At 37.6% G+C, this 14,446-nt stretch overlaps 1 protein-coding gene across 2 annotated transcripts in view; it reads left to right on the top strand.

Moving 5' to 3' along the window:
- Positions 1-13,538, top strand: part of GUCY1B1 (guanylate cyclase 1 soluble subunit beta 1) — a 31,560-nt gene extending 18,022 nt beyond the window's left edge. For both annotated transcript variants that reach the window (XM_037125723.2, XM_037125724.2), the window contains 10 exons: positions 1,195-1,392; positions 2,125-2,355; positions 3,518-3,634; positions 4,566-4,699; positions 6,283-6,480; positions 8,712-8,949; positions 9,915-10,055; positions 10,573-10,727; positions 11,075-11,201; positions 12,322-13,538. In XM_037125723.2, the coding sequence (XP_036981618.2) occupies positions 1,195-1,392; positions 2,125-2,355; positions 3,518-3,634; positions 4,566-4,699; positions 6,283-6,480; positions 8,712-8,949; positions 9,915-10,055; positions 10,573-10,727; positions 11,075-11,201; positions 12,322-12,345 (1,563 nt within the window). In that variant the 3' untranslated portion in view covers positions 12,346-13,538. The remainder of the gene's footprint in view (positions 1-1,194; positions 1,393-2,124; positions 2,356-3,517; positions 3,635-4,565; positions 4,700-6,282; positions 6,481-8,711; positions 8,950-9,914; positions 10,056-10,572; positions 10,728-11,074; positions 11,202-12,321) is intronic.
- Positions 13,539-14,446: the final 908 nt, after the last annotated feature.

The raw sequence follows: 14,446 nt of genomic DNA, 5'->3' as shown, positions 1-14,446 counted from the left end.
GGCTCATCTCTAGTACCTTCTTTTTAGAGACATTCTTTTAGGCCCATGGCCTTCTGAAATTATTTTGTTTTTCACATTCTCTTTATCCATAGTCACTTGTTATTGGTAGGTTACTATTTGCTTAGTGTATTAGTTTTTTTTATTGCTATCACAGATATAAGTGCTTAAGACAACACAAACCTATTAACCTTCAGTTTTGTAGGTTGGAGGTCCATAACAAGTCTCACTGGACTGTAATCAAAGTGCCAGTAGGGCTGTGTTTCTTTATATAGGGTCTAGGGCATAACTGTTTCCTTGCTCCTTCAGGTGTGGATAGAATTCAGTTTGATGTGTTTTAGGGCTGAAGACCCACTTTCTCCGCTGGCCATCAGCTTGGGCTGCCCTAAGGTCCAGGAGGCCTCTCTCCGTCCTTGCACATAAGTCTCCTACATCTCAGAACCTGGAACAAAGTGTCATTTCCTTTTCATGCCACCATCTCTTTGACCTTTTGTCATTATACTTCTCCCTCCCTGTAACCAGGAAAGAGTCTTAGCCTTTAAGGACTCAGTCATCATTTGTGTGATTAATTGAGTGCACCAGGGTCATCCAGAACTCTCTTCCCAACTCCACATTCATTACTTCAACCCCACCTACAAAATACCTTTTTGCCACGTGAGGTATCGTATTCAAAAGGATTGGGGTGTGGAAATTACTTTGCTTACTGCACCTGGGATGTGCTAAGTGTTTCATATACAACATTTTAGTTACCATGATTTTATCAGAGGTGAAGTCTTAGTAAGATTGGATAAAGTGCCTATGTTACCATGAAATGACTGTTGTACATATACAGCTGCCACAAACTTCTATAGATATGTTTATCTTTGCTTGAGCCCATAACTACTTCTTTTTTCTGCTTCATGGAATTCTCTTTATTTATTATTTATTATCACTGGTTATTTATTATTTCTTAACATGTATTAACTGTTAATAGCCACGGATGTTCTTCTTGATTACTCTACTAGAGTTTCAAGTTCTCTGTGGTTCTTGCCTGACAGATGCCTCTCAGTGCAGCAAGGGAAGGAAGTGCTATGTGAGTGTTTACTCGGCTGATCCGTTCACTAAGCTCAGATTGAGTCTTCTGTCTTTATCTTGCTTTCTGGAAGTCATGTCACATGGAAGCATTATTTATTCATCACCATTTCCTCTCTATTGCAGAACCTCGATGCTCTGCACGACCACCTGGCTACTATCTACCCAGGTATGCGTGCACCTTCCTTCAGGTGCACTGATGCAGAGAAAGGCAAAGGCCTCATTCTGCACTACTACTCAGAGAGAGAAGGACTTCAGGATATTGTCATCGGAATCATCAAAACGGTAGCTCAGCAAATACATGGCACGGAAATTGACATGAAGGTAATGTCGTGGAGACACTTCCAAACCATAGAAAGTTAAAAAGGACACTCAGTGAATTTACCTTTAGTTATTGCAGCTAGTGGACCTCACTAGAGACATATATAAACCATAGTGGTGACAACTGCAGCAATCTTCTATATTTGGCCTTGGAATGCAAGGATCTAAAGGAGTACAAGCTACTTTTTCCCTTGCAGCAGCAGATTTTTCTTTTTACACATTGCTCAAGGTCACATGAAATTTAGTTTGCATTCTCTGTGAGCACACACTGGCTGGAAAGCAAGAGGATAAGTGACTGGCTAAGCTGTGCCCTTCAGAATACAAAAAACACCACATAAAATGGGTAAATTCTAAAATATAAAATTAGATATTATTTTACTGTTCATTTTTTTCTTTTGTAGATTTTGTATGTCCCTGAAATATTATTGGAATATGTCATATTGTGAACTAAAAGTTTTGCTTTAAAAAAATTAGATTACTTGGAGAAAAAAGCCAGATCTCAAACTTGAAAAACTAGCTGTCTAATAATACAGACAGCTAGTTTTAAGTGATAATTCCAAGGTATTAATACAATGATTGTTCTTTTATTTTAGGCATGTGCAGTATTTTAATATATTAAAAATTTAATATTAATCCTCTAAATGCAATTTTCCAAACCAGTTTCTTAGGCATTTAGGTTCTTCTAAGTAAATTGAAATGCAGACCATTAACGCCATTTACCCCTTTGACATCCAGGTTATTCAGCAAAGAAATGAAGAATGTGATCATACTCAATTTTTAATTGAAGAAAAAGAATCTAAAGAAGAGGATTTTTATGAAGATCTTGATAGATTTGAAGAAAATGGTACCCAGGAATCACGCATCAGCCCCTATACCTTCTGCAAAGCGTTTCCTTTTCACATAATATTTGACCGGGACCTAGTGGTCACTCAGTGTGGCAATGCCATATACAGAGTGCTTCCCCAGGTAAATGATGTTGTGCTTCTTTGGGGCCTGAGACGAAGGGCCAGAAAGGCACTACTGTTACATGTGACCATTCATTTATTTCATCTTTTTACTGTGTGTTAGTGGGTGGTTAGCACATTGGATATTACATAAGTTGTTTAAATGTGAGCTAGTGTGTTTAACCGTAATGCTACTTTTCCTACAACAGGTATATATATATCAGGGATAGTGAGGATGCTATACCCTTTTAAAATGAGAAAATGGGTAACTTTCTAGTAACAACCAATTTTCACCTATTTCATTCCTTGAATACATATCCATTGGTTCTATACTATTTGAAAATAGGTTTCAAAATCAACCTTTGATATTTGCAGTGAAAAGAGAGAATTTAAAAAGAACACCAGAGAGGAAAATGACAGTTATTAACATGGGAGTCAGTAGAAAAAGCATCAAAAACAATGATTCGAGTCTACATTCAATTTGCATTATTGCCATCCATTTGTAAAATTATTCCTTTCTACTTTGCCAGTTTTTAGAGTTGTACATGACATATATGTAGAGATACTTTTTGCTTGTAGTTAAAGAGACTTGCTAACTTGGGATTAGTCTAAATGGGATCAGGCATAAACCTATAAATCCGGAAGCCTGGGCTCATATGCTGGTGTTGCCTTTCCCTCACAGTGTGACATGAAGTGTGTAACTTGGCCTTTCTCTGCTGGTTTCCCTTTGTTCCAGCACGAAGAGAGAGAGGACAGAGAAGAACATTTAGTGGAACCACTTGTCCATTATGTGCAACCAGTAACTGTTGTAACTGTTGTCACTATTAACATCTCTTGATAAACTGTGTTTGCCGGTGCTCTTGATATTTAAACTTCATTTGAAGCCATTGGCAGTTAATACCTCATGCTACATTTTAAGAGATAAATTTCCACTTTTTTATACTTTGAAAATGCTTCTTTTATTTCTAATAGATCTGAATCCATATGAGGTTTTACGTTCATGGAACTGTTGGATGTCTGTTTAATCACTGAGTTGCATGGGTCAAGATATAAGTCCATAGCTGAGGAAACTTTCCCACAAATTAAAGTATTTCTGTACTTATATATAATGGAGCTGGTTTAACCTAATATCAAATAAAAATTGTTTTAAATAATTGTGTTCTTTCCTTTTTGTCCACATTTAGCTCCAACCTGGCACTTGCAGCCTTTTGTCTGTCTTCTCTCTGGTCCGTCCTCACATTGACATTAGTTTCCACGGGATCCTTTCACACATCAATACGGTTTTCGTTTTGAGAAGCAAGGTAATTAAGATATTATTTTATTAAACGTGAGTAAGTAAGATGTGTTACATACTAGAAGTATTCTGGAGGGAAAAGTAGCTGCTATGTCATTCCATAAGATAGAGGAGGTATAGCGAGATTAAAAGCAAACCTCAAAGGGAGTCCTATCTCAAAGGCAATATTATTGATTTTTGCTTTGCCTGAGAATCAGTGGGACTCTGTTATCTGATCAGAATTAATAAAAGTAAGTGTGGACAATGCCTTGCTACGACAGCCCACTTTCTATCTTTTACTCCCTGTATGTAGCTACAATGTCCTATTTTAGAGTCAGAAAAACTAATAAAGATTTTCTAAGTAAAAACCTCATCCATTTCTTAAAGTGTCTCTTCTTCGTGGTTCCATTTTTTTCTAGGGAGAAAACGAGTGGTAAAGTATTCATTCAGTTGATAATTGATAACAGCTCTCACAGTTTCTGTCTGTGGGACTGGCAGAGCAAAGATGTCTTTGAGTGCACACTTCGTCCTTCCTGCAGCCCTACCAAAAGTCCTACCTACACACACTTAATGTGTTTGGAAGTATTTCCAGTTTCTCTGTGAATGCAGGGGTGGGGAGTGGAGAAGCTTGATTTATTCTTTTATAAGACCTAGTGTTATATCTTGTAACCATAATGGAAAATCAGAAATTATCTTAGAAACTTTAAATAAATATGCGAGCAGTAGTACAGCTGCTGTCTTTCTGCGTTTGAAGAGACAGTCAGTCCACTGTTCACTGTGTTTGTAAGGGAGCCCACTAGGCTTATGCCTTGGCAGAACTCTGGTGGATGCCCTCCCGTCTTCTAATTGGTACACTTATTCTCCCTAATGGTTTGGTGGGAAATAAGGTTTGTGTGTCCTTTTTTGCGATGAATTTTGAAGCAGGGAGAAAGGTAATGGTTATGTCTTGCCTTTTTCAGGAAGGATTGTTGGATGTGGAGAAATTAGAATGTGAGGATGAACTGACTGGGACTGAGATCAGCTGCTTACGTCTCAAGGGCCAAATGATCTACTTACCTGAGGCAGACAGCATACTTTTTCTGTGCTCACCAAGGTAATACATTTTATATGAATTATAATAGATATAAGTACTCATCTTTAACTACCAAAAGAATTTAATAGCATGTTACTCATTATGTCTACATACTCTGCAGTGCAATTAGATTTTACAACCCTTATTAGTATACCTCTTTATGACAAAGACAATGTCACTTAACAGTTGTAATAAATTCAGAAGAAATCATGTATTCTATTTTATTTGCCATGTCTTAATCTGCTGAATGTTTATGCCATTACATCATCCTACAGATAATCTGCAGTTATTCTGAAGTGTAATTTGAGTTTACAATTCTTATAGTCAACTTTTTAAAATAAAAAGTCAACTAAGGGCAGTTTTATTTCTAAAATAGATAACTTCAAGATGGTTAATTTAAATGTAGAAACAATGTTTGCAGTGTATTAAAATAAATCTTAAAAAGATGCAATTTAATTACATTTTGCAACTCAATTATTTTAATTTTAATCTTATAATATTTTTTCCTCTGATTATGGGCAGATGTTTTATAGTTTTTAGCAGATGATGTGGTCTCTTTCCAGAAAGGTCTATTCCTGTGAGTGAACTTCAACTTACATATCCATTTTAACAAAATCTAAAGAGACCAAGGGCTTCACTAATAAACTATTTGATCATTTTTGTTTCTAAATTGGGATGCTAATTTTTGCTTTGACTTATGGATATTTCTCTGAGGATCTATTGTAGGGGGACATTTTAGTAATCCATAATTCTTCACTAAAAGCTCTACTCAATTATACAGTTTTAGAGAAATTATTATTGTGAATGCTCAGAATTACTTTGCATTTAAAGTTTTCAAACCAATAACAAATCCTTAAGACATTAAAACCAAAGAGTAAATTTTTAAGAAGCTGCTTTTCACTTACCAGATATTCACTGAATCAATACATATTATTGTCCTAAAAATAAGTTGCAAACAAACAGCAAATTTAAGGGCTATTGCAAATAAATGAGCAAAATTAAAGAAAATAAGAGTAGAAGAAATTAAAATCAGAAGTAAGAGTAGCATACAAAATGCAGCATCTCAGAAAGTCATACATAATAGAATATTTGTTGAAGATGAGTCATTTGTTTGATTGTAAACTTTTAATCCTCATATTTAAAATGGAAAAGCAATCAGTTACAAGAGTCACAGACTCCCAAAGGAAGAAATGAACTAGTTTCTCAAAAGAAGCACAATATTCCCGCTAAAAAGAGGAAAGATAACTTGTTTTTTATCTCTTGATAACAAGAAAAATGTGTAATAATAAATCACAGCCCGTGCTAAGTAACTGAGCAGATTTCATAGGGCAGTTTTTGTCATTATCTTCCAGTTTAGGCTGACAGCATCAAAAAGTGCAATTTGGGCAAGATGTATTTTAAGTTCATTGTTCTTCGGTAGATTTTGAACTCTCTAGAAGACTGAAGTCCTGTTCTTTGCATGATTCTCTGAGGTTTTCCTTCTGCATCCCGAGCAGAGTTAGAATTGCTAGGAGATGGCAGGGGGATACTGGCTGACGGTAATCACGGTTGGTATTGTCTCGTGATGACTGGGGATGCCTTTCCCTCATTTCCCTGTGTAACAGTGTGATGAATCTGGATGATCTGACCAGGAGAGGTCTGTATCTGAGTGACATCCCTCTGCACGACGCCACACGTGATCTCGTTCTTCTGGGAGAACAATTCAGAGAGGAATACAAACTGACCCAGGAGCTGGAAATCCTAACAGACAGGCTGCAGCTCACGTTAAGAGCCCTAGAAGATGAAAAGAAAAAGACAGACACGTAAGTCTGTAACCTTGTGTGTGAAGAGGGGCATGGCTGTCAGGCATCATGGATTGTGACGTTACTGCAGTAAAGATTAATACCCGCACTAGAAAGGCATGGGGGCCATTGAGCTCTGGAGTAGTAAATACACTCTTCCACATCGCTTAAGATGAAATTAGTGGTGGTGGGAATATGTCTTCTAGTTTTACAAAGTAAGCTGGAAGAATAAATGCCAATACATTTCTCTGGAAATTATTAGAATAATTCAAATGCATAAAATCCAACTATCCATTATTTCCTTTATAGAAGAAATATGTTCGGCATATTCTCGATGTGGCAGGGGCTGGGTAAGTTCTGAGGGTTACACCCAGCACTGACTTATTGCCCATTATCTCTTAAAAAATTTCTTTTCTTGAACTGAATTGTCTTAAAACTTGGCTGATGTGAATCTGACAGATTGAATGTTCTGTTGTAATGACAACAATTCTATCTGTGAAGACAGACATTAACAAAAAATCAAAATATAAAGCCATTATTATTTTTCTATGAATGGTAGATTAAATTAGGAAATATTGGGCAAGTTACATTAAAATAATAGTTCATTTTCAAGTAATTTATTTAAACAAATACACATCATGCATACTACTTAGACTTTCTTGCTGTATTCATTAACAGCACTAAGTCACTGATATTCACAAGATATTTTACCCAGGGCCTTGTGTGTTCAATTTTAATGTTTACACATGTATAAAAAGAAGATATCTTGCTGGAGAATTGCAATGATCTGTCTTACATCCATAAGAATTATTTCACTCAGCTTGAACACCCAAAATCTTGGAAACAACATCATTCTCCATACTTTTTTTTTCATTGATACACGTGGAGTTACCCAAGGCTGGATGCTGTGCCCACACATAAATGCATCAGTTAACCATTCATTGAGACATGGATGAAGTAGAGAATGCCATTCAATGCCTGTCTTTATCCATAGTTTCCTAATTCACTGTCTTAGCCTTTGTATAATGAAGGTGAAAGCTGTGTTTCATTTTTTTCGAGACCACTTAATGTTTCCCATAGTCCTACCGAACCCCTTAATCTATTCAGATATTTTGAAAATTTCAGAAAGCATATGGGACAGGCAGCTCTAATTCCTTCCACTGCTTGACAAACAACTCAAACATGTGTTTTATTGGTATGTTTTACTTTATCCATGAAAAATATCACATTTTGTGGAGCTCATAATACACTTCTGAGGACTAAGGTTCAAAGTCATATGGGTTTGTGAGTTTGACTGGTATCCCGCTCTAGCAATTATAATAAAACAACGAGTAGGTTCATATTTTGTTTTTTTGTTTTTTCATAGACATTTATTTCTCAAGGTGATATATTTTAAACCCTTTACTATTTATTTCCTTTAGAGCTAAGTAGTTCTTCTGATCACATTTAACATTCAAATATAGCTTTAAAATATTTTAGAAAATTTCTGTTTGGAAGTTAAAGTGAAAGACTAGGGAAATCCCACGAAAGCTAGGAAAAGATGAGGAGAGCTCAGTTCCATGTCGTACATTGAATTTAGCACAGTATGCCCTCCGACTAGGGAGAAGGAAAAGGAAGGAGCCTTCCTTTGTTCCTCTGAGCCCTGGTGCTAGAGCCCCCACGTCTCCCTGGTTCCTGCTTCTCCACGTACATCCATCAGCAGTGATCCGTCCCCTGTTGTATTTGCCTTACTCGTCCCCTCAGCACTGGCTCTGATGCTATTGTAGTCTCAGTACTGACTGTAGAAATAACATGTCCTCTAGACCATTGTCCACCTGTCTTACCAGTTTCTTCCACAGGAGAGTGAGGCATGAATGAGATTGGAGAGAAATCTGCTTCTTTCGATACTACTTTGCAATCACTGAGATCAGTTCCTTATTCCAGAGACGTAAGCGTGCTATTCATAGTGTCTCAGAGCGGTAATGACAACTTTCCTACTGTGACTATTATAACGGCAGGGTCAGAGTTCAGGGTTACAAATGAAAACTGACTTGTTTTCTTTTGTCTAATGTTCGGCTGATTTTCATTTGGTTTGACTTGGTTTTGCCTTGGGGGCATTCTGTTTTTACTTATAAATATGAGTAATATTTGAAACTAGTTTTAGAGGTTGTCCTACAACGATCTAGGCCTTTACAGTGCAGATGACCTTGATGTTCTACAAAAACCTAGGCCAGCCTTTCTTACCATGGTTGTTTCCTAATCCCACTAAACAGGTTGCTATACTCTGTCCTTCCTCCATCTGTTGCCAATGAGCTGAGACACAAGCGTCCCGTGCCTGCTAAGAGATATGACAATGTGACAATCCTCTTCAGTGGCATTGTGGGCTTCAACGCTTTCTGTAGCAAGCATGCATCTGGGGAAGGGGCCATGAAGATTGTCAACCTTCTCAACGACCTCTACACCAGATTTGACACACTGACTGACTCCCGGAAAAATCCCTTTGTGTATAAGGCAAGTCCTGACCGCATTGTGATTCAGTGCTGCTCAGACTGTCCCTGCAGAGGCGCTGTGGCCAGCTCTCTGGTACAGAGCCATGGTACGAAGTAAGCCTCTGTGTGGCCAGTATTAATTAATTTAGTCACCTCTTGCTATAAACCATTCTCTTTTTCGTAACTGAAATAAATGGAGCAGGTGATGCCATAGTTAAAATGATAGGTTTATCATGCAAGTGCAGCTTTTTTGCACTTGCATTAACAGATCTGTGCATGTTGTTTATCACACATAGTATAAGCATGGCATTCATTTTAGCGATTTGTAAGAGACATCGTTATTGAAATGTGTAAGTGCTTTGTACAGTAAAGAAGTCATGGAGCATGAGCAGATAAATGGGCAAAAAGCAGTTCTGCCCTTGGTTTCAATGACAAACAAGTATAGTATCGGAAAAATGGAGTCAGTGGAATATTGCTTCATAAAGGAAAGAATGTTAACTACAGTATCCCCAGGCATCTGGGGTAATATAAATGCCACCAGAGCTATTTATTTTATAGTCATTTTCCGAAGGTACAGTGTAACACTGAGTGAGCATGTCATAAAAATAAATAGGTAATGACCATGGTAAATCATTGAATTTCAGGTCTTATGCCATCAAACCATCACTGTTTTAGGGATAAATAAGGCAGTACATTGTTCTACTGAATTGTAAGGGTATCTGAGGTGAGAAACCAAAACTTACAAGTGGAAAAATAATGCTGAGACTACACCTTCCTGTAAGTAAATACCTCAAATGCCATGTGTGGAAATTTAAAATCACTACAAAGTTTTGTGTTGTTGGAGTTGTTAGAATTTTTAAATAACTAAGGTAGAGGAAGGTTTGAAGTTACTGATAGCCTTGGCAAATATTTTTTGTATGGGAGGAGCAAGTGAAATGGTCACGTTTATGCTAACCAGTCAACATCTCGCCACATGTGTTACATTAGGTGGAGACTGTTGGTGATAAGTACATGACAGTGAGTGGTTTACCAGAGCCCTGCATCCACCACGCACGATCCATTTGTCACCTGGCTTTGGACATGATGGAAATTGCTGGCCAAGTTCAAGTCGATGGGGAATCTGTTCAGGTTAGTAAATAAAATAGATATTAAAAGAGTAGTAGTAGACCCTTGTAGACAGCTGATTCACATTCGTGACCAAGCAGTCAGTAATTATGTATAAGGAAGGGCATTTCACAACAAAGACTGAAATATTTAAAAGATCCCACGGCATTGCATTCTTTCAGAGATGGCAAGTCTCTTCGCCTGTCTAAAGTTACTTAGTCAGCTCCAGTTTCTGGAAGTTGTGATGATGAGATAAAACCTTCTGTCCCTTCTGGGTTTAGTGTTTTGTGTTTTTTTTTCAAACTCTTTCCTGTATCCCATGTAATTTGCCAGGTTCACATCTTTGAAATCTTCAGACTTTAGAAGAGGAATGGCAGACAGATTTTATGAGGATTTTGATTTTGTCTGTAATACATTTGAGTTTTTTAGGGAATTCTTATGCTTTTTGTACAAAAACTCTTCATTATTCTGTAATAGAAAATGAGTAAATATTAGTGTGTTAGCGGTTGAAGTTGTTGAAGCAAAGTTTTGATTTCTGCAGATAACTATAGGGATACACACTGGAGAGGTCGTTACAGGTGTCATAGGACAGAGGATGCCTCGTTACTGTCTTTTTGGAAATACCGTCAATCTCACAAGCAGAACAGAAACCACTGGAGAAAAGGGGAAAATAAATGTGTCTGAATATACATACAGGTAAGAGAATATGCCTTGGTGTTTATGGATTTGAAAGGAAAATGTCCGTCTGCATGTGGTTTAACTCTCCGAGAGATTTTGTTTCCTTTTAAGCTGGTCATCACCGTCATACTCAGGATTGTTTATTTTGTACTTGAATGGATTGTGTCACTATTTCCACTTTAAGTCAGTTCACACCCTCCAGGAAATCTCTGATGTGGTCATTGTTCTGAAAACCTTGAGTTACCTTTGTGTACAACTTTAGTGAGTGTCCTTGCTGTATCTTTATTACTAATCATGGTACATGTCACTATCTCAGGGCAATCGTGTTCCATAATTCTCTCCTTGCTCCCTGCCCCATCTTTCAGATGCCTAATGACCCCAGACAATTCAGATCCACAGTTCCACTTGGAGCACAGGGGCCCAGTGTCCATGAAGGGCAAAAAAGAACCAATGCAAGTTTGGTTTCTCTCAAGAAAAAACACAGGAACAGAGGTATGACTAGTCAGAGCCCTGTTTTTTTTTTCCAAGACAGTCTCTGCATATGGCAAGCTGAATCATAATCACCAAGAATATGTCATTTGAAAAGAATTATTAGTTACAGAAATGAACTTTCAAGTAAAGCAGCAGAAATATTGTGCCATTCAAGAGCCAGTTAGAACAATAAACACTTCTTAGGGGATACTTTTGGTTGCTGGCTTTTGAAACTAAAATCAAAAGCACTAGATGGAGAACACCTGTTCTTCTATTCCTCCTCTGTAGTCTGGTTCAAACATGACTGAGGCGGTGGGCTGTGAGGGGAGCCCCTGACCTTGTTACCTCAGCCCCTAGTTATTGTGAAAACAGCATCAGAGTTTCTTAACCATGAGGTTTCATATCTTTGTAAGGGCCAAGCTATCTCCAACTGTAGTCATTCGAGAATCTTTGGAAATCCTGATCCTTTGTGCGTTTGTCCTGGGGAGAAGAGTGACTTATGATTTTCCAGATTCTATTATGAATGGTTTTATAGGGAAGCTCTGGGTTCATAGCAGAGCTGTGGTTGCATTCCAGCCAGAGCGGATCTCACAACACTGGCCTCCAGAGGGGAATCCTGTGATTGCCAGAGGGTTGTACACAGGAGGGTCAGGCCCAGCCTTTTCCCACTCCCAGTGCACTGCGTCAGAGACAAGTTTGCCACCTTGTTCCCTGGTTGATGTATTCATTCTCTAAAGAGGGGGAGACGGCTTGATTCCATTTGTTTCCCCATATGTGTACATTCCCTAAAAATGCTTTTAAAGTGCCCCAAGTCCTAAAAGGAATTGGAACGTCAAGTTTTAAAATATTTACTTTTATCCTCTTTCAGTTGTTTTCACTAAATAATTTACTTCTGGGGTTGGTAATAATTTACTTCTGGGAAAACATCGCTACGCGATGTTTTTTGGAAGTTAAACTTTACTTCTAGTGTTGTCACTGTGGTTGGGTGGCCCTCTCTCACCCAGCGTTATGGGGGGATGCCTTGGAAAAACTGAGGGCATGAATGCAGGTCATACTCTTACAGAAAGCAATTTCTTTCTGGGGTACTGTAAGATTTATTATTACTGAAAATTAACCCATTTTTCCCTTACACTTTGCTAAGGAAACAAAGCAGGATGATAACTGAATCCTGGGCCGTGGAGGAAGAAGGCCGTGCCTGATCAGTTCCAGTTACCCCCTAACACGAGGCAAGCCTAGCAGGGGCTGTGACCCACGGATCCAGATTCTTGCTTTGTCTTTCTCAGTGCCCCCAGGCCTTTCTCCTAGGCACATCTTTATTCATTATTCAACTTGAGCTCTGCTTTTGATTCTTTTCCAGGTTTAATATATTATCTAAAGTTCCGCTTTAGAGGTGGATAATATTGCGCTTCATTTGTCTTAAAATCTACTACCAGCATTACTAACATGGTAATTTGTATGCAGTAGGCACCCAATAAATATCTGTTGAATTTAATTAAATGAAACTGAACAGTATTCGGCATTGTATATGCAGACCATGGTGTCCCAAATCTGTTTCCCACTCCATATATATATATATATATATACATATATATATATATAAAATACATATATATGTATATTTTAATGACTATCACATGTAACAAACTTTATATCATGTCGGTGTATATCATTATAGAATTCATTTTCTAAAGGAGTGAATTGTAAGTTTTAGTGGAAAAAACTGATTTATTTTCAGACTCCCAAAGTAAGAATTAACTTACTACACTAAGAAAATAGTGACTATTTTGAAGTATGTCAATTTCTCTGAAGAAATATAGAGCACGCATTTCTGTTATTAAAATATTTGGTTGCTCATTCAAATCATGTGGCAAATTATAATTCCTCTAAAATGCTATCATTTGCAGTGTGTCCTTTGTATTAAATTTCATTAACCACATTCAGCTGTTCTGGAAAGCCGCAGTAGTTAAGCTACTACATTAGCTTTGGATATGTGTTAGGGTCTCTAACCACTTCCAAGAATAAAGCTGGGACACTGTTAATCAGAGCCATCCCTGGCCTTTTATTCCCAGAAATGAGCCTTTTTTTCTTAGCTTAGAAGAATGGGATTATATCCAGGGCATCACGTTCAGAAAACTTAGTTTAATTACAACATAGAATGCATTCCTATTGGAATAACTGACCTGTTGTTCTTAAATGTCTTGATAATTTATTAATATCTATCTTTATAAAATATAGTGCAACTACTTTTGTGTAAAAATGTTTGTCAATTTAGCATTTCATATCAACACATCAATATATGTATAAATGTTCTATGTTAATGTGTAAAAGAATCTGCAATAAATTATTTTTTCCACTTGCCTCTCGGCATTTCTTACTTCAATAAAAATGATATGTTATTTGTCATTTTATTAATGCTACTTTTATAAGCGCATTTTAGGATTTTACCTATTATAAGCTTTAAATTTATTGAGACTCATTCCTGTTAGAAAGTTTCATGGCTCCTCTCAGACATAGTCTCAAATGCTATTTTTCTTCAGACCAACAAAATGAGAGAGATAAGACTAGGTGAGGCGAAGGGTGTGGGGAAGGAATACACAGATAAACAAGCAATGACATCAGCTCTTGAAGTGCTCACAGTCTTTCAGAAATGAAAGAACATATACAAGTAATACAAATTTGTGTGACATCTGTAATGACAAAACGTATTCAACATGACAGAACTGCCACTTATAAAATGAGACACAAGAAGGAGCACAGCGTGGGGTGAAAAACGGAGGAGACTGAGACCAGTCAAATTTTATGATGATATAGTTTAAATATGAATTAATACCATGGAAGCGAGGATCTTCATCTGCTTCAGTAGCTGTGGACAAGAAGGGGGCTGCAGCCCAAACCTACCAAGTCCAGGGGAGGCGTGGCTATGACTTCATAAACTCAGAGACAGAAAGTAGCCACTTAGGGTGGTCTGAACAGAAACATTCCTAACTAAAAGCAGGTGATGGCAAGTAGCCACGTCCTAGGCCTGTGGCTTCTTGGACAAAGGTCACTCTCTACCTTCAGAAAGCGGTTGTGTTTTTTGCATCCAAGATAATAAACCTCTCAAATGTCAGAGTAATCTCCCCTTCCAGATCCCCAGGGCACTCCCACCTCTCCAGGAGGCCACAGAACTTCTGTAAAGGTTAATTATTAACTACCCTGTACGACAGATGTAAAAGAACTGTCTCTCTGTTTTACTTTTTATTCAACCCCAGAGATATCCCTGCTTT

This window comes from Artibeus jamaicensis, unplaced genomic scaffold, assembly GCF_021234435.1.
Source record: "Artibeus jamaicensis isolate MK-2021 breed Jamaican fruit bat unplaced genomic scaffold, CSHL_Jam_final scaffold_537, whole genome shotgun sequence".
Classification (NCBI taxonomy): Eukaryota; Metazoa; Chordata; class Mammalia; order Chiroptera; family Phyllostomidae; genus Artibeus; species Artibeus jamaicensis.
This window is presented reverse-complemented; position numbering and strand designations above follow the sequence as displayed.